Below are 19,726 nucleotides of genomic sequence, written 5' to 3' on the forward strand. Positions count from 1 at the left end.
TTCCCTGTCTATGGTCAAGCAGCACCCCCTACCTGGAGCATCATCTCCTCCTGGAGAGCAGGGTCTCCTGACATGTCAGCAGAACTCCAGGGTGATGTTTCCACATGCAGCTGCCTCTCTCTGTGGCTCCCACTCCCCCCATTTAGGAAGTGCTTCCCATGGCTGCCCAGTCCTTTGTGCCGCTCCATAAATCTGCTCCTCTTTACTCCTGAGTGTGACAGCAGACTCCTCCTCTCCAGGCTGTCTGGGGCAGGTGCTTTCTCACAGCAGCATCCCTGCCCCCAGTGGCTGGGGCTCCCTTGAGTTGAGCCTGGGCACCCTTGCTGGTTGGCACCTGGTTCCTGAATCCCAGGGCAGCATGTGCCTGGGGAAGGGCACTAAGCTGGTGGGTTCCTTCAACAGATCTCCAGCGCCATGGAGCAGCTGCAGGAGGCCCTGAAAGTGTGCAGAGATGATGCCCACGCCCTCCACCTGCTGGCACTGCTCTTCTCCGCCCAGAAGCACCACCAGCATGCCTTGGATGTTGTCAACATGGCCATCACAGAGCACCCTGAGAACTTCAAGTGAGTGCCCTGGGAACACTCTGGGCAATGGGGGAGCTGGCTGGCCACTGCAGCAGGTGCCCCTGCACATCTACCCTGCCACAGTGCCAGCCAACACACATGGAGTAAGCACCCACTGCATGCAGAAGGACCAGTGGGGTCGTCAGACAGCTGTGTTGTGCTGCACCAGGAGGTGCCTGGTGGGGAATGGGGTACCTGTGTCGCTCCTCAGCCCCCATGAGGTTGGGTCTATGTGGGCCACAAGAGAGACTGCCTCAATGCACGTGTTTAGGCTGCTTCCCCCTGCCCTGGGCTCTGCATGAACCTTGGGATGACACCAACTTGTGTAAGTTAATCATAGTCCTGACACAGCCAGCCAAGGATGGGATTCTAGCATGAGCAAGGCTGGCAGCTAGAGACAGGGGTTATCTCCCTCCAGTGTGATCCGGCTCCTTCATGCCTCCCCACCTCCCTCATTGACTGCATCAGCCAGATGCCCCGCTTATTGGAGCAGGGTTTAAGTTGCACTTGACCTAAGTGGTGGGGGGACAGAGGACCTGCTGCCACTCAGCCAGGACACTGGGAACAAAGCCATGCCGGGCCAGCCGAGGTGGGAGGTTGCATTGTTCTGTGGAGGGAACTAGGAGGAATCATCTTTTGATTTCTGCCTTCTGCTCCTAAGGGCAGGTGACACTGAGTATAACAGGCTTTGTTTTTCAGAATCCTGCGATCTCAGATGAAGGACCCCTAAGTAACCCACTTCCACACTGTTCCACCTTGGGGCTTGAAGGAAGGCTATTTAGAACCAGCCCAAGGCTGTCCCCCTGCAGACAGTGAGGAAGAAATGAGTCCTGGCTACCCTGATAGGTGACTCACGCTGTGTAAATAGGTTCACAGAGGATTAGGAAAAAATGGTGGGGTGCCTCAGCAGTGATGGGTGATGAAGGGAAGCTACAGTGATCCCAGCTTAGAGAGGTTCCCATCACTGGCATTTCACCTCTGTCCATCCCCAGCCCGTCAGAGGCAGGGCTGAGCACAGGGGTGGGCTCAGGTTTTCCTGCACTCTTGGCCTCCTTCAGACGACAGCAGACAGTTCTGCTTGTGGCCTTTGCCAGAGTGCTGAGCACTGCTGGTGGTGGCTTCCTCCTCCCAAGACTAAAGAAAGGTGTTTTGGGAGTGGCAGTGTTTCCTAACTATAAACCCTGTAATATGCCTCCCTGAAGAGGGAAGCCCCAGTGACTGAGGCCAAGGATGGTTGTTCATCCTGCTGGTCAGCCTGGTCTGCAGCCCCAATATCCCTGAGCCTCTCTCTGCTTGCCCTAGTCCACACTGACCCTGCCCCACCTGTTCCCCCTCCGTCCTGGCCTAGACAGGTCCCCACTGCTCACAGCCAGGTGTAAGCAAAGTCTGTGGCCAACTTGACACAGCCTGTCCTTCGTGTTTGTAGCTGGCCCTGATTCTGAGCCTTGTCCCAACAGCATTCAAGAGACTACTAAAGGCCAGGCTCTATGGCTCATGCCTATAATCCCAACACTTTGGGAGGCCTGGGCAGGTGGATCACCTGAGGTCAGGAGTTCAAGACCAGCCTGGTCAGTATGGTGAAACCCTGTCTGTAATAAAAATACAAAAATTGGCCAGGCTTGGTGGAGGGCATCTATAATCCCAACTACTCAGGAGGCAGGAGAATCACTTGAACCTAGAAAGTGGAGGTTGCAGTGAGCCAAGATCACGCCACTGCACTCCAGCCTTGGCAACAGAGTGAGACTCAGTCTCCAAAAAAAAAAAAGAGAGACTGCTAAAATTCCAGGCACTGTACTCCCAAAGGCAGGTAGCTTAGGAAATCCTAAAACACAGAGAAAACAGTGTGTGTGGACAAGGGATTAGTTGCCTTGTCTCGTTAATCCCAAGTACAATACAGCAATACAAGGTAAGAACATTTTATTTTTAATGAAAATGCACAAAAGATGTAGGTTCCCTACTCCTAGTGCTAGTACCTTGCTTTGATCCCCTCCATCCTCGCGCCTGTCTGGCAGGGTCTGACCCACTACCGCTGGCCTGTGTGCCTGTGTGTGTTTACACTTCAGTTAGGCTTCATTGGAAACTGAAATGGCCAAGCAGGAAGGCTTAGAATCCTAGGTGGGAAAAGGGAAGGGCTCCTTGTCCACCCTGGGTCTGTGGAGCACAGGAACAATAGGTCTGGCTCAGCTCGGTCTCAGAATTTCCAAATGAAATCTTACCTGAAAACTGAGACTGTGATTGCTGCTCTGAAGGAGCCAAGGAAGGTGATTCATACCTGCCTGGTTCCAGCTGAGGAGACCCTTCCATCCCAGCATCTGGCATCTCACCACTTAGAATCTCTTCCTGACTTCTGAGCTGATTGCCAAGCTAAAGCAGCTCCCCAGGTCTGCTGTAGGGAGGCTAACTCCCCTTTTTGGAAATCCAACTGCAGCCCAAGCTGTGTGAGGTATGGCAGACCCACCCCTGACTCCCTATCAGCTTCCGTGACTCTCACCCTGGGGGTATCTCCTACCTTCATCTTCCCATGCTCTTGGGCTGGGCTAGGAAGCTATCCCTCTTCCTGTGGGCAGTATGTGTGCCCCTGCTGCTGCCCTGCCCCAACACGCACACTTTCCGCCCTTCCCTTCCTCCCACGCTCACCCAGATGCTGACTCCTTCTCCAGGAAGTGCTCTGTTCACTGACAGTGTCCTTGATTGGGGGTTGCCTTGAGGTTGGTGACTGTCCCCAGGAGGCCCAGGGGTGCACGTCTGGGTCACCAAGAGCCCCTGGACCTAAACTACAACCTTTTGTGAGTGTGAGCATGTGTCTATGGAAATGGCTTTCAGCAGATTCTCAAAGGGAACCCAACCTCAAAAATGGTTGAGGAGCCCTGAAGCAGATTATACTGTTTGTCAATGTGCAGGGTAACTGTGCCTCTCTCTCAGGTGGTTCCCCAAAGTTTGCAGGGAGCTGCCTGGAGAGCAGTGTCCACAGCTGTGCAGGTAGGACTCTTAAATGAGCAGCCTCTGCTGTGGGAACAGCTCACCCAAGCAGACACTGCAGAGTGACTGCAAGGGCATCAGGAGCTCTGGAGGGTGGGGCCTAGGAGCTGCAGCAGGGGGTCGGCTCTGAGGTCAGAAGGAAAGCATTCCATGGCCTGAAAGATTCTGAAGGTCCCTCTGCTCCCTGTCACTGTAGAGTGCTGCATTTGGGGACCTGCAGGTCCTGTCCCCAGTAGTTTCTCACTTTGCTTATTCTGCTTGTCCAGGGCCGTGGGGCTGGGGGAAGCAGCAGTAGGTTCTTCATCTTGAGCCCTCATGAGCTCCTCACCTCCAGGATGCTGAGGAGCTCTGTTTTGATCCACATGGCCCTAAAAGGCTGCAAAACTAATTGGGAAAAAAAATACAGGGACTTTTGGCCTCCAGAATTGTGAGAGAATAAATCTCTGTTGTTTTAAGCAAATATATATATATATATGTATATATATATATATATATTTATCCGTGTTCCATATGTAGAGATATAATACTATCTATATGGCATGGGTGGGGGCTAAGAAATCCATCTACCGCCAGGCTATGGTGAGTGACCATAGGGTATGACCATTGTCTCTTTGTAAATAAGTCAATACTATTCCCTGCAGATGAAACCTCAGAGCATAGAAACCCATGGATTAGCAGGAAATGTCACCGAGTCCATTACGGGTCAGGGATCACTGAAAAATGTCACTGCTCTTCGATTGACACTGCACCCTGCTTCCTCAGCTCCTCTCTGCATTTGAGAAGCCCTGTGTGGCTCCAGCTGTTGCCAAGGCAGTTAATTAAACAACCGGTTCAGTAAATTTCACTGCAGCAAAACAACAAAGACCAAACTCCCTTTGTCCTGACCTCATTGTCCCCAGCAAGATCTATATCCACAGGACACTTAAAGGCACCTCACAGAGGGCTGTCCCAGTGCCTGAGGCCTATTGGAGGCATCTCTCAGTATCTGAGGCCTATTAGAGGCGGTACATGGATTTCTCAGTGTGAGAGGCCATCAGTGCATGGGATCCCAGAGCCCATCTCCATGATGGCAGAAGCTGGCTGGTGCTGGGCATGAGCTTTGCCTGTTTCACCGCTTTCAGGGACGCCTGCCACAGGGGAGGAAACTGGCAGGGTAGCAGCCCCCTGTCTGTGTGAGCTGGTCCTTGTGTGAAAGCCACCATGGGGCCCTAGCCCTTGAGTCACGTCTGTCACTGACCTGTGCCACCTACAGCAACTCACTCCTCTTTCCCTTGCCTCTGTTTTCTCATCTGCCAAAAGACGAACACCTGCTCTGTCTCCCTTGGTTTGCAAGGTTTATTGTGAGACTCAGACAGGAGAGGGCACACGGTCGATGGACGCCCATGTACAAAAGGTGGCAGTATGGAGGGGAGAGGAGGCCACCCACCAGCAATGTCAGGCTGCATCCTGGGTCCCGAGGGTAGCAGCGCCTGGGGAAGGCCTGGTAGGCCAGCAGGTGCAGGCAGCCGAGGCTGGGCCCTGACAGAGCAGGGAAGGAAGCTCTGGAGAAAGGTTTGTGAGCTCCTTCACTCCCATACAGGCAGCCCCTGGACTCCTGGAGAAAACCCAGCTTTCGTGGAGTCGAACTTTTGAAAAGCCTTCTGAATTCAGAGATTAGAAAGCAAAGTGAAGAGAACCTTGATTTCTGTGCTGTGGGATGACCTTTAGTTAGTGGAGCTTGGGTTTAGAAAGGCAAAAAACATGATGAGGCAGAGACAGACAGCCCCACGGGGACAGCATGAACTTCACACGGTGGGAACCAGACACCCTGACCAGCTTCCTGAAATCCTGTGGGCTTCTGACTAAGCCCTGGACACATGTGCCCGCCGGGCTGTCCCTGGTCAGGAGGCCAGGCCCTCGGGGGGCAGCAGCTCCCTATTCAGGCCTGGGTTCCGGGCCAAGCCGCAGAATGTGAAAGGTCTCTTGTGCGATTGGAGATGTCTGTTTGGGTCCTTTCTTCTCGTTTTGGGTATGAGAGGCAGCTGGGAGGCCCGACCAGGGAGGGGCAGGAATATGGGGTGAAGGGGAACAGGCCACTGATAAGCGTCCTTCCTGAAGCCATGGGCTCCATGGGGTGATGGTTTTAGGTAACAAATTCCTTGGGCTTTAGTCAGGCTGCTTGTAGTGAAGGTCACCATAGTAACCAAACAAAGTTCCTAGGCTCATGATGGGAGCTTTCCAATAGCCAGCCTGTCAGTCACCGCTCCCGCCCCAGGCCTGGCAGCCTGCGAGGCTGGTTTTGAAAGCCCAGGCCATACACAGGTCAAGGGAAGACAAATGATTTCTCCTTCCCCTCTCAACAGTGGGCCAGGCCATCTCCTCCCATCCCCTACCCGCCACCCCCGAACCTCTGTTGGTCAGGGTAGGTCTTCTTGATCCTAGGGGACTTGGAAAGTCCTGAGGGAAGGTGTCAGAGCCCCAGATGCCCTCCCCAGTACTGGAACAATATGGCCCTCTCGACAAGCCAGAGCACGTGCCTGTGAACAAATGGAACTGCACAGCCCTCTGCCCCAGGAAACCTAGACTGTTTTGGAAAATGTTTGAGCTGATAACCAGGCGTTAGCTGGAGCTATACATTGGCTGACTTCAGCTAAGGCTAACGTTGGAGCTCAAGGGCACCCCTGGGATCCACTTAGCATGCCTCACCTTTTTTTCAGGTGGCATGTGTGATGTATTTCTCATGGTACATTCCAGTGAGCAGGGGGAATGAGTCCCGGGGCCTCTGTTAACATTTCTGACTTAAACCCAGTGTGTTTATTTGATTGTTCTTATTAAGGACTTGTAGTACATCAAAAGGGTGCTTAGCATACCAACACTCCAGTGAGGGGGTGGAATCAAAGGTATTAACACAAACATAGTTTATCACTTTGCTGGGTTCATTAAATACATTTGGCTGCCACAGCCCCTGAGGTGGACACCAGCCATGGGGGAACCTTGCGGGCCATGTGGCAGAGGAAAGTGTTAAGCCAGTCATAATCACTGGCAGCACCAGATCTTTCCCCAAAGGTCAGTTCCTCATTAGCTAAGCTGGGTTGACATTCATCATTTCCCTTCATGGGTTGTCCCGTGAGAACCTCTTTGATCTTGCTCTGTGTGACGTGTACAGGTGAAAGATAATGATCCTCATTCTCCAGTTAGTGGTCTGCCTACATTCAGACTTCTAGGGTAGATGACACAGGTTGTTTTGTTTGTCTGGGGAAGAGAGGAAGGAAAGGGAAGAGAAAGGAACACAGATATTTGCAGGCTTTGTTTTCAGAGGTGGTGGTAACCCTTTCCTTCTGGTACTCATTGCTTTCCCTGCTTGCAGCAGGGGCTAGAGGCAGGCATTGTGGCCCAGGACATATGATTCTCTGTAGCAGGGGAGGCCCAGATCCAAGAAAAAGCCTTTTTGCCCTTGGGAGAAGGTCCATGCCCACCTCCCCTTTGCAGTGGGAGGTTTTCAGGTCCTTGGGGTTCTGACACACAGCAGAGAGACCAAGGCATTTGCTTCTTTGTGTCTCAGCCCTGGCTGGGAACCTGCCTTTGTTCCAACTAAGGGTCTTCTTTTGGGAATTTCTTTCACCCATGAATGGCCATAAAAAGGCTCTGTGTGGTTTACATTTAAGTCTTTCAAGATCAGGAATTTTTGTTTGGGAAGCCCTCTCGAGGTAACTGGAGGTGGCTGCAGAGAGGGAAGCCGAGACTTAGAGGCCACTTGTGTAAGCCCAGAAACAGATAAGAGTGCCGTGTAGGTCGGATGTGGTGGCTCACACCTGTGATCCCAGCACTTTGGGAGGCTGAGGTGGGTGGATCACCTGAGGTCAAGAGTTCGAGACCAGCCTGACCAACATGGAGAAACCCCATCTCTACTAAAAATACAAAAGTAGCTGGGCATGGTGGCACATGCTTGTAATCCCAGCTACTGAGGAGGCTGAGGCAGGAGAATCCCTTGAACCCAGGAGGCGGAGGTTGTGATGAGCCGAGATTGCATCACGATACTCCAGCCTTAGGCAACAAGAGCGAAACTCTGTCTCAAAAAGAAAGGAAGAATGCCACGTAACCCTGCAGCCAGCTGCAGGGTAGGGGCAGGCTGCTCTCAGAGCAGCCCTGGGGTCCTTCATCAGGTGGCGAAGACCCTTCAACAGTCTTTGAAGTAAGGAGGCACTAACTTCAGGAAATCAAAGCTTTCAGGCTGTTGATTTTCAAAGCTTCAAAGTCACATCACATTAAATGAATTCATTAAGAGGTGGAGGATCATCATGAGCCTTATAAGATTAAAGGACATGGGTCAGTCTAATTCTCCAGATCCAAGGAAAAATCATTAGTTTTAGGGTTAAGAAGAGCTGCTGAAAAATGTCCCTTCTGTGTTAGAGATTAGTCTCTGGTAAGGTAATAAAACTGGGGCTGACTGTGGCCCTCCCCCTTTCAGGAAGGTAAGGCCTGTTAGCATCCGTTTAAAAATCATACCCTCCAGGCTGGGCACAGTGGCTTTGGGAGGCCAAGGCAGGAGGATCACTTGAGGCCAGGAGTTTGAGAACAGCCTTGGCAACATAGCAAGACCTCGTTTAATTTTAATTTTAAAAATTAGCCAGGCATGGTGTGGCACAAAAGGATCAGTTGAGCCTAAGAGATTGAGGCCACAGTGAGCCATGATCACACCACTACACTCCAGCCTCGGTGACAGAGCTGTCTCTTAAAAAAAATCCTGAGCTTGTGTTGGATTTAACATGGGTGAGAGACCATGTGTCTGGGAGATCTAAATCACTCAGTGCACCCCCCACATCCTGGCCAGGGTCTGGGTGATCATACCTGAATGGGGGTGAGGGACAGGCTGGCTTCTGCTCCGAGGGGCCCCCCTGCCCTATCCTACTGTGCAGGTAGGGTGTCCATTCCTGGTCAGGCTGGCTCCTCTCTCCCACTACAGGCCTTTGTTTCTGCCCTTCCTGCTCATCGTCAGAGGGCCCTGTCAGGTACACTTTGTCCCTGGAGCCCTTCCACTTCAAAGCTGAACTACTCAATTGAGTACCAGATTCTGTTCTTGTTGTGTTTCCTAATTGCGTTGGATGTATTGTTTTGAGTTTGGAAGTACCTTTAGGGCAGAGACTGGCCTCTCTGCCTGCTATCTCCATGGTAGGGAAACCCCCACTGGGCACACAGCACACTCCAGTGGACCCCACAGCCGCTAGACCATGAGAGCTGTTTTGTTTTTTGGAAGGAAGAGAACCATGTGGGAATTTGGGAACGTAACAGCCAGAGTGCCGTCACACCCCTCACCCAGTTTGGCTGTTTTGGTTTGGTTGCTTTGTTTTTTCGTCTTTACAGCACTCCTGTTTTGAAGATGAAGAAGCTAATGTGAAAGTTAGATGATAGCTCAAGATCACGTAGCTGATGAGTGGTGGAGCAGGGACTAGAACCCATGCTATCTGATTGGCAGGACCGCCCTGGTATACTTAAACTCCAAGAGCTTCAATAACAATAACAATGATGCACCCCTCCGGCTGGGCACTGCTTGGGAGCACCTTGCCGCATTAGCTCTGCAATGCTCTCAGCACCCTAGGAGGGATAGGAACTGTCATGATTCCCATTTTATAAATGAGGAAACAGGCACAGAAGGCCTAAGTAAGCACCTGCACGTAATAGGGGCCGGGGAAGTGAGAATGAGAGTTTGGGCAAACATGGATTGAACCCTTTGTGAAGTGCCAGCCCCTGCTGGGCCTTTTATGTGCACGATGTCACACAGCAATCCTCAGGGTAAATAGATGCTGTCATTCTCATTTTACAGATAAGAAACAGGCTCTGGGCTGGGCGCAGTGGCTCATGCCTGTAATCCTAGCACTTTGGGAGGCTAAGGCAGCCAGATCAGGAGTTTGAGACCAGCCTGACCAACATGGTGAAGCCCCATCTCTACTAAAAATACAAAAAAAAAAAAAAAAAAAAAAAAAAAAAAAAAAAACTTAGCCAGGCATGGTAGTGCATGCCTGTTGTCCCAGCTACTCAGGAGGCTGAGGCAGGAGAATGGCTTGAACCCAGAGGTGGAGGTTGCAGTGAGCCAAGATTGCGCCACTGCAGCCCAGCTTGGGTGACAGAGCGAGACTCCATCTCAAAAAAAAAAAAAGGGAAAAGAAACTGAGGGTCTGTGACTTTCCCACGGTCACATGGCTACAAGAAGGGACACTTGGGTTATCAGACTTGGACCCTGCTTTTTACCGGAGTTCAACTTGGTGCAGCCCAGACTGGGTCCGATCTACTATGCAGGCTCTGGCCTCCTGGCCAAGGAATTAGATTTTCCAGAGGCCTGGCCTCCTGACTCAAAGAATAGCCTGCTTTTTCACTCAATTATGTGTTTTCTGTAAAAATAGAACTCTTCATTAAAACAGCGAAGCACAGCCATCAGCTGCAATTAGTAATTACTGTCCTTTTAAGAGATAATGCCCCCTTCTGTTCATTCACCACACCTGCTGCCACTTCCCACTCACTCCCCGACTCCCCCATCCCCACCCTCACCCCACAGACGGTTCCCAGAATGGCCAAGAACCGGAGGGATCAGGAAGAGCCACCCAGGGTCCAGTGAACACACATGGGACCAATGGGACCCAGCTTCACTTCCTGGAGCTGCTTGGATCCTAGGAACCCCCACAGCGTTCCAGGCCTTGGTGAGTCCTTGTGACTCAAGTTTCCTCTTCCTTTCTTCAGCAATTTGTTGAGTGATACGAGAGCAGGCACCAAGGATACAATGATGAGAAAGACCTAGTCCCCACCCAAATGAAGGAAGAATCTGGCAGGAAGACATGTCTGACAACAGCAAAGAAGACTGAGAATGACAGCTAACCTCTCCTGAGGGGTGACGTGCACCAGACACAGGCTCTTTTCCTTAGTCCTCCCAGCAACCCTCCTGGGAAGTACCATGACTGTCCTGCCTTGCAAATGAATAATACTGTCAGAGGTTAAGGCACCTCTAGGAAGCAGCAGAGCCTGGAAGTATACTGACATCATCTGATGCTAAAAGCCATGTCTCAACAGGGAAGTGGCTCCCTCACATACATGGCGGTTACTGTGCTCAAGTGTTCATTGTGGGTGCTGAGTAACTACAGGAGGTTGCTTTCAGGAACATGAAAGTAAAAATGTGGACCTATCATGCTTGCTGCCCACACAGCCTGTGTGTTTCTCTGCAGCCAGCTCTGCTGTGCCAGCTTCCCCCACCACCAAGAGTGGGGTGCTGGGGTGAGCAGCCAGGGAGGGGACACGGGAAGGGTGAGGATTGCTGCCCCCAGGTAAGGGGATGGATATGACCTCTCACCCCAGGACTGTGCTTGGCTTAGCTAGAGTCATCACAAAAATGTCCTCTATTTACAAGATAATGATTTTTTTTTTAAGCTTTTGGAAAAGCCATACCCAGTTCTGAAGAGTCTCACCCTAAGATCTCTCCTCTTTATAGCAGTGAGAAGATATTGTTTATCTTTGCCTCACATGGGTACAACTCCAAGTCTTAATCCTTTTGACAAATAATTAGTAGTGTGATCCTGTCCCAGGAGTGCAGGTGAGGCATGGCCAGGAAGAAAAGGAGGAAGAGGAGGCAGGTGCCAGCATTCTCCTGGGAATCTCCATCATCAGCCTGAGCAGGAGTGACTGGGGAGGCTGGCAAAGCTGGTGGCCTGTGGCACAGCCATTTTCTAATGGGGAACAGAAACACCAACCTCACTGATCTCTGTCTTCCTCCACAGAATCAAGGCTGCCCCGGACATACAGACACTGTGGGCTGAGATGTCCCATGGTTCAGCAGGGGCTGGCACTGTCAGGTCACCTGAGTGCCTTTCTGTGCCTCTGGGTGCTACATCACCTGTGCAGATGACTTGGGAGTCAGCAGGTTCCGGTGGTTAGAATGGTGGCTGAGGGGACACTGAGTCTGGGTATGGGGTGGCCGGTGTGGTCTGCTGAAGGCTCTGGCAGCATCCTGAGGAGAGGGCATAAGTGTGTAGAGAAGGGAGCTTCTGTCTGCACCGGGGCTCCCCGCCTGGACCAGGGCATGTGTGCCACATGGCTTGGATGGGGCTGCAGAAAGTAACAGGAATGGGGCACATCTCAGGAGCCGGCTCTCCTTCCCCAGCCCCAGCAGTGGGACCAAGCACATGGGGTGTTTACAGTAACCCACGCTCCTTCCCCTTTCTCAGAGAGAACACTCACTTAGATGCCGATGGCGTGGTGAGGGCGTTCAGTCTTAGAAGACCTCAGTGTTTACTTCACATGAGCTTCCACAGCTTAAACAGGAAAACGCGTGCAACAGGGGTCACAGCGAGGATGCCTTTGCCCAGGACCCAGTTCCTGTAGCTTTATGCATCTCCTTCCATCCTCTTCCTGTCATAAGCCTGTCTTAGGTCCTAGGGGTGGAGGGCCTAATTGAACAAGCCAGAAAGCTTGGGGCTTTCTGGCAGCCTTCAAAGGCACCTGACCTGGAAACTTGTGTCTTGGGATCTGGCAGGCCTGCGGCTTCAAAGCAGGAGTCCCTTCCCTGTGTGCTGGAGAGCTGAATGCAGCTGCTGCTTAGAGTGTATCACAGTTCAGCCTGGTGGGAGTCCGTGGGGCAGCTGACATCACTCCCGTTTTACAGGTATGGGACCTGTGACATGCCCAGCTGGGTGACCAGAGAGCTGGTTTCTGATTCCCGGGCCTCTGTGTATTCACTTTGACGGCACAGTGTGGGGCTTGAGGATGGTAATGTGACCATTGCTCTTCTGGAACGGCTCTAGTCAGAGCGTGTAAATGTTGAAAGCTGCTGGATTTTGGTATTCTGGCATTTCTCCTCGGAGACTCTCCTCAGTGATACTTTTTGACCTTGCCCAGTGACTGTCCCCAGGGATGGAGGTCCTCCATCCCCACCCCAGTCACGAAGAGCCAGACGCTTGCACATCTGGAGCCCGCTGTTCCTCCCCAGGTCCTGCTCTCACAGGGAGGGAGACTTTGCTTCTGGACAGTTTGGAATGGAATTGGCCAGTGCTCTGTTTGTCAGCTGTGGGAGTCCCACCCACACTGCAGCTGTGGAGAATCAAGTAACAGGCTCTAGGACTAGGCAGATACTGTGTGCTCAGCACTGTGCCAGGCGCTGGGGGAGGGCAGTGGGGCCCTGTCCTGTAGGTACTTGCCATCCAGGTGGGGACACACGATGAGGCACAGGACAAGACAAATGGTGGTTTCACCATCTATAGGCCGGGCTGGCTGCACACTGATTCTAGAATGTCTGACATTTAAAATGCTTGATATGAGTTTATTATTAAACTCTTAAGCCTAGGTGGCAAAAAAAAGATTATATACATAGTACAGGAATGGAAAAGGCTTCCCAGAGGGGAAGAGGACTTTGACTGCGAATTAAATTGACGTGACAGATTAACAAGAGAAAAAAACATATTTAATTTTGTACATGTCCGTGGAAGTCCCACCAAATATGAGATTCAAAGAAAGACCAGATGCTTGAAGCTTAATAGCATCTGGAGCTACAGAAAGGAATGGGGGATTGGGGTTCCTGGTGGTGGTAGAGACAAATTATAGGAGGGTGACAGGAAATGACGAATAAAGGTCTTCTTGTTATGCAGATAAAAATCTCTCAGGTGACAGAAGTTGTCAGGAGCAGCCCTCTTCTTTATAGATACTTCTACTAATGTAAATTTCCCTCAGAGATGAAAATTTCTAGGCCAGGCACTGTGGCTCATGTCTGTAATCCCAATGCTTTGGGAGGCTGAGGCAGGAGGATCACTTGAGCCTAGGAGTTCAAGACCAGCCTAGACAACATAATGAGACCCCCATCTCACAAAAAAATTAGCTGGGTGTGGTGGCTCATACCTGTTAGGCCTAGCTATTTAGGAGGCTGAGGCAGGAAGATTGCTTGAGCCCAGGAGATTGAGGGTGCAATGAGCTATGATCACATCACTGCACTCTGCCTGGGCAGCACAGCCAGACCCTGTCTCTGGAAGTTTCTTTTATAAAAGGGCAGCTTTTCAGAGCTACTTCTGTGTCTGCAGTTTCTCAGAATAACCAACTCAAAATATGCCAAAGTATATTTTGGGGTGGCATATTCTGGTCTCAAACAGTCATATTTTGGGGTGTCATGTCCCGGGGCCCAAGTATATATATGTGTATAATGTAATTAAGTGCTAATGGAACACAGTGCCACACATTCAGAGAAGGACAGTGTGGTCACATAGGGACATCTTGGAGGAAGGCAGGATCCGTGGGATTGAAATAGTTTTTTTCATCTCAGAATCTTTTATTCAAGTGGTATTTTAGGCCCAGTTGGTTTATAAGACAGGTGAGCAAGGGGAAGGGGAGCCCAGCCTTGACTACTCTATCCCATCCCCAACTGCCAGCAGCCTCCCCTTGGCTTCCCCCAGAAGTCACAGCACTCTGATGAGGCTGTGGCCACAGCTTTGATTCCCCCTGGTTGTGAGGGCCCCAGAATGTCACCCACCAGCCCTGATGACCTGCCAGGGCTCTGCCAGACTTTCTAAAGAAATGGGCCAACATTGCTAGGTGGGTGGGCGGGCAGCAGCTACCCGTTGCAGTGAACAGGATGGAGAGGGGGCCTGGGCTCCTTAGTCAGAAGAGCAGCTGAGTTGCTTCTTCTGAGGGAGTGGAGTTGTTTGCTGATCCCTGCTGGGAGTGGGAGCAAGTTCTGCAGTGAACTAGAGACAAGCCAGCAGAGGCGCAGATAACCACATCCTGACACCAGGAAGGCTGCCTTGGAGGGGAGTGTGCACAGCCCCCATGGGGACACAGAAAGCCAGAGGGTGACATCTGGTTAGGAGCTGGCTGGGTATCAAGGGGGAAGGGTGATCTCAGCAGAGGCTACGGCACAAGCACAGCACGGATGAGTCCAGGAGCCTGTCCTGAGGTTCAGGGAGCTGCTAATAACCATGTGATCAGTGTACCAGCACCCAAGGTCATGGGAGGGTGGCAGGAAGGGAGGGTGGAGCCAGAGCGGGAAGGTTGTGAAGGCCACACAGAAGCACAGAAGGTGAGGACCATGGGGAAGGGCTCTTTGCAGAGGAAAATCCCTCTGGCAGCGCTCACCTGCCAGCCCGAGGAACTCTCAGAAGCAAATCTGGATCCTCCCAGGAATCAGACCAGAGTGATTGGTGGAGCACTTGCCCCAGCCCAGAAAGGATGTGGTCGGGTTGAGAAATTCCGCTCTGGGCCACTCATGCTAATGGAATGTCAGCAGCTGCGAAGATAGAGCCTGCTATTGGTAGAGCTAACTTACTGCAATGCCAGCTCAGCTTTCAGACACTTCTTTGCCAGGTACATGGTGTGGTTGGGTCTGCCCTGGACCCATCCTGGCCCTCAAGGATGAAGAAAGTGAGAAGGGGGCTCTGGCAGAAAGAAACTGCTGAAGAGGAGGTGCCTACAGAGGGCCGGGGGAATGCAGCTGGGCTGGCCTACCCAGGGAGCTGTCCCCAGGAACCAGCCCAGCCCAGGGGACTTGGCTGCCTGAGGGGAGGGGCTTTCCCACCTCTCTGACACTGCTCCAACCAGCTACCCCATCCTCCACACCCCCAGCCTCTTCTCTCCCCAACTCCCAACCAAATCCCACTCTACCCTGCTCATCACCAAACACCAGCTCCACCAAGACCCCTTCCCTGTTCTTCCCCTGCACTGAATCTGATCCAAAAATACAGCCCTTGGTTCTCTGGGCAGTGTGCCATTTATAGCTCTCTAATTGTTGCCTTGAAGGCAGCCATTCTGTTTTCTTCTTCATATTTCTGAAAGCAGAGGCCTCTGATCCTTGGGGAGTGCTGGATCCTTCGTAAACCTGGGGAAGGAGTACAGTGGCAGGACCAGTTGTCCCCAGCAGTTGCCCACTGGGTCATTCCTACTCGGGTCTGTGTCCTGTACCGGCTGTGCGCTCAGCTCTGTGCAGTCCACACTAGGGGAATCCCAGTTTCTGCCCTTGGGACCTGATAGGAAGCCAGGTGGACATAAGTTATGTTCCAAAAGAGTGCGGGGCATCCTAAGAACTGGGAGAGGGGAGATTTAAAGCCAAGCTTGGGATGGATGAAATTGAAAAGGAGTGGTGTCTTGGGGGCATTTTGGGGATGCAGTGAGGAAGAAAAATAATACTTCTCCAGAAACCCCCTCTTCAGAAAATCCTGGGACAAATTTCACCCTCTTCATTCTCTACCAGGTTGCAATCCAAGAGACAAGTGTGGAAAGATGGGCAGAGAGTTAGGACATCAGAGGGCTTTATGAAGCTGGAAGCTCAGGTCTTCTCAGGGTAGAGGCCCAATGGAGAGAGAAGATCCAAAGGGGCAGCTGCCAAGGGCAGGTCTGGCCTGTCTGGGTGGCACCTGTAGCCTGAGGAGTCTGGGTGGTGGCCCTGCAATGGGGCAGGCCTGTGTGCTGCTCTCAGGTGGGCTGGCAGAACCACCGGGCAGTGATCAAATGCAGGGCCTGAGAGTCCCTTGGTCTTGCTCAACAGCAATGTCGAGAAGGTGCTGCTGTCGGCCTCAGTGGCTTAAACTCTCCACAGGCTGCCCATGCAGCTGGCGTGTGTCAGTACTGCTGGCAGTACCAGGGTGAAGATGGCTGGGCTTTCATACTGGTTACTATGTAGCCACTGTCCGGACCCCTCCAGAACCCCCAGACCTCCCTAGCATCTGAAGGGCCAACACTGGGCACAACAGGGCCTCCAGGGCTCCACCCCAGGTCTTGGTGAGCAAGTGTCATGACGCCTGTGAGAAGCATTCTGGCTGTGCCTGCTGTGTCCAGGGCAGAGGGAGGGAGCCAGCTCTACCCCTCCTGCAGTCCTGCCTCCAGGTGGGACCAGCCCTTCTTCCCACCCATTCCAAGGGCCAGTCCCCAGGACTTCAGCTTTTCAGGTCAAAAGAAATTCTGAAGTTGCTCGCTCTCATTGCACAGTAACTGTCCCCAAATGGTGATTGAATAGGATTTCACGTCGCTTTAATCCTATCGATTATATAAGGGAGCTGGCTATTTTGGGAAATCCAAGGAAGAATCCTTTGATAAAGCATAACACCACCTTCTTCGTATATCCAGGGTCAGGAAGTGCAGTTTGCAGTTCCACTTAGGAGGTGTTGCTTGGGCACCTATGCTACTGTGGCTGGCAAGGTGGGAAGTGGAACTCTGTCCTTAGGGGACCTCCTTGCCAGTTTCTTGCTCTACCTTCACTTACAGATTCTAAGCCACTGTCTGGATGGGTCTCTTATCCAAGGCCCCATGCTTGGCCCTGTGGGGAATATGAGTGTAAGCCTGGCCCCATGTTCAGTAGGCACAGGGCATTGCTTAACAGAGGATGTGGGTAGGAAAAGCAAACCGACCAAGACCAGGACTCACAGGACAGTGCTTCAGAGATGGGCAGAATGGCACATGGTCAGGGGACATGTGGCATCAGCAGTGTGGGCACTGGCAATGCTTCATGGAGTGCTTCATGCTTTGGCAGCCAAGATGGAGAGAAACTGAGGCACAGAGTGAAAGCAAGCAGTCCAGGGGCATGGCGGAGGCTGCCGCCCTGATGGCACTCTTCCTTCTACGAGCTGGGGAGGTGGGCATGTGGGGTTGCCCTGGTGGGGCAGGTGTCCCAAGTGAAAGTGAGCCCTCACTGGGGTGTGCTGATGGCCGCTGTTCCTCCCCACAGCCTGATGTTCACCAAGGTGAAGCTGGAGCAGGTGCTGAAAGGCCCAGAGGAAGCCCTCGTGACCTGCAGACAAATGCTGCGGCTGTGGCAGACCCTGTACAGCTTCTCCCAGCTGGGGTGAGTGGCCGTCATTGTCTCTTGGGTTGCCAGAGGGTGGTTGCCAGGGCAACAGTCCACAGCTGGGTAGCCACCACGCCTGCCAGGATGAGGAGGAAAGTGAGGCTCTTGAATGACAGCGTGGAACTTCCTACCCACAGAGCTTTTCACATCCGTAGTCCACTTTGAACCTCCTGACAGTCCTCTGTGATGGGCATAGAGACCCTACGTAGGACATCGAGGTTCAGAGTAGTAAGAAGGAAGAGAGATCATTCCTGAGCACCGGAGCCAAGTGCTGGGCTTGTGCCTTTAGTTTATACCTCAGCTGCTTATAGCTTATGCATTATCAGATTTTATTCCCAGCCCAGTGAGGAAACGCAGACGTAGAAACTTTATATATAGCTTGCCAGAGTCACTCACCTGTTAAGTGGTAGTGCTGGGACTTGAACCTGGATCTACTGAGTCCCAGCCCATGGAGACTGTCACTTCCTTCATTCCATCTGGAGGCCAGAAGAGGAGGTGGAGTCCTGAAGGGCCACCCCTTCTTCCCTAGTCACCCACGCTCTTCATGCCTCTTGTCTCCTACTGGAGACCCTGGCCTGGGATCTGGGTCTTTCATGGGCCAGAGCAGGGCACTCTTGTCTAGGCTGAATCTACAAAAAGTCTTTGCTCAAACCCAGTGGGATGCCTGGGCTCAGCCTATGCAGCCCAAAGAGAAATAGGGCCTCCTGCAGACCAGGGACCCTACTTCTTCCTGATCCTCTTGCCCATCTTTGGAATAGCTGGCTGTGTCATCTCCCTGAGGCCTCAGGGGACCCCATCTGGTGTGTATTTGTGTTTTCACGGAGACTCTGGGAGCCCAGAAAGCTTCCAGACTCCCCAGAGGAACGTCTATAACAGTGAAATTTACAGAGGAGGGTAATCAGATGGAGTAAAACACTTTGGGCAGAGTCAGCCCTCACTTTGCAGGCCTAGGAGACCATGGCAGAGCAGGACCAGTGGGTGGAAACTGCCAGAAGGAGGTTCTGGGGTGACAGACTTTTCAGAACAAGAATAGGAATCCACCTGGCAGCTGGATGCGTGAGGCCGTGGGCCACACTCTAGGTGGGGGGACCTGCATTCTGATGGCCTCATTCTCCTGCTCACTGGCTGTGGCCACGCGAGCAGGTGCACAACCCGGCTCCCCTCCTGCAGGGGGTTGCCCCAGAGCTGGCTGCTCCATCTCTGCATCCTTATCTGGATGGCTGGTTGTCTCTTCCTCCAAGTGGTCAGTTGTGGTGGGACCCCTCTGAGCTGCAGCTTTGTCTCCCAGCACTGAAGGCCCAGCCTGTGCCTCCCTTACAACAGCACAATTGCAGGGCTGGGGCTTGTCACAACAGGGAGCCCCTAAGCATCTCTCCTTGGCTGCCCCAAACTAGATTTTACAAGCCCTGGTTTCTGATCTGTGGCCCCAAGTTTAAAAAAGACTCGCCCCTATCTCCTGGGAAAGCCAGGAGAATACTGGATCCAGGCTTCTGGTCCAGATAGCCCTGCCCTACCCTGGGTATAAAATCTAGTTTGGGGTAGCCAAGGATTAAGACCACAGCCTGCAGGTCTGGCCTTAGCAGACCTTGACTATCGGCCTCCCCTTCCACTGAACTCCCTGGCACACCCCCTTCCTCTGCTCTGTCTGGGCCAACCCCACACTGCTGGTCTCATGTTTTAATTGCCCCTCTGGCCCTGTCTAGATGCCCCTCCTTCATGGAGCCACCAATCACCCAACCTCTAAAATGCTTCATTCAACCCTCTCCGTGTGGGTCTTTGCTAATTGCTCCACTCAGACTGTCTCTTCTCCCCGTCTGGGCAGTAAGGGTCTTCAAGGTAGGGATCATGCAGTACGTTGGCCTAGAACCAAGTGTAGTCCTGGATATGGGTTCTCTCTGGAGCCTTAGGAAAGGCCCCTTCACAGGATGGGAGAGAGAGTTGGATGGGAAGCTGCACCCAGCCCTGCACCAGGACCTGCCCCTGTTACCTCATTGACTCCCCACAACCACCTTGTGGGATGGACATTCTCATGATCATTTTCAAGATGAGAAACCCAAGACAGAACGGTCAAGTAGCATTGCCTGGGTTCACAAAGCTGAGAAGGGTGGCCCATGATTTCAACCTAGTGTTTCTGGCTGTTTCGTTTTGTTTTGTTTTTTTAGAGACAGGGTCTCTCTCTATTAACCAGGCTGGAGTGCAGTGGCACAATCACAGCTCACTGCAGCCTCCGTCTCCTGGCCTTACGTGATCCTCCTACTTCAGACTCCCAAATAGCAGGGACTACAAGGACTCACTACGATGTCTGGTTAATTTAAACATTTTTTGTAGAGATGGGGTCACACCGTGTTGTCCAAGCTGTTGTTGAACTCAGGTGATCCTCCTGCCTCAGCCTCCAAAAGTGCTGGAA

At 52.3% G+C, this 19,726-nt stretch overlaps 1 protein-coding gene across 6 annotated transcripts in view; it reads left to right on the forward strand.

Moving 5' to 3' along the window:
- TTC7A (tetratricopeptide repeat domain 7A) overlaps nt 1-19,726 on the forward strand; it is a 153,718-nt gene that overhangs the window by 108,211 nt on the left and 25,781 nt on the right. For 5 of the 6 annotated variants that reach the window (XM_074396840.1, XM_003926740.4, XM_010337451.3 and 2 more), the window contains 2 exons: nt 403-563; nt 17,200-17,316. In XM_074396840.1, the coding sequence (XP_074252941.1) occupies nt 403-563; nt 17,200-17,316 (278 nt within the window). Of the gene's footprint in view, nt 1-402; nt 564-17,199; nt 17,317-17,723; nt 17,726-18,143; nt 18,214-19,726 lie in introns of all 6 variants that reach the window. The other variant, XM_074396839.1, reaches the window with a different exon arrangement.

This window comes from Saimiri boliviensis, chromosome 1, assembly GCF_048565385.1.
Source record: "Saimiri boliviensis isolate mSaiBol1 chromosome 1, mSaiBol1.pri, whole genome shotgun sequence".
Lineage (NCBI taxonomy): Eukaryota > Metazoa > Chordata > Mammalia > Primates > Cebidae > Saimiri > Saimiri boliviensis.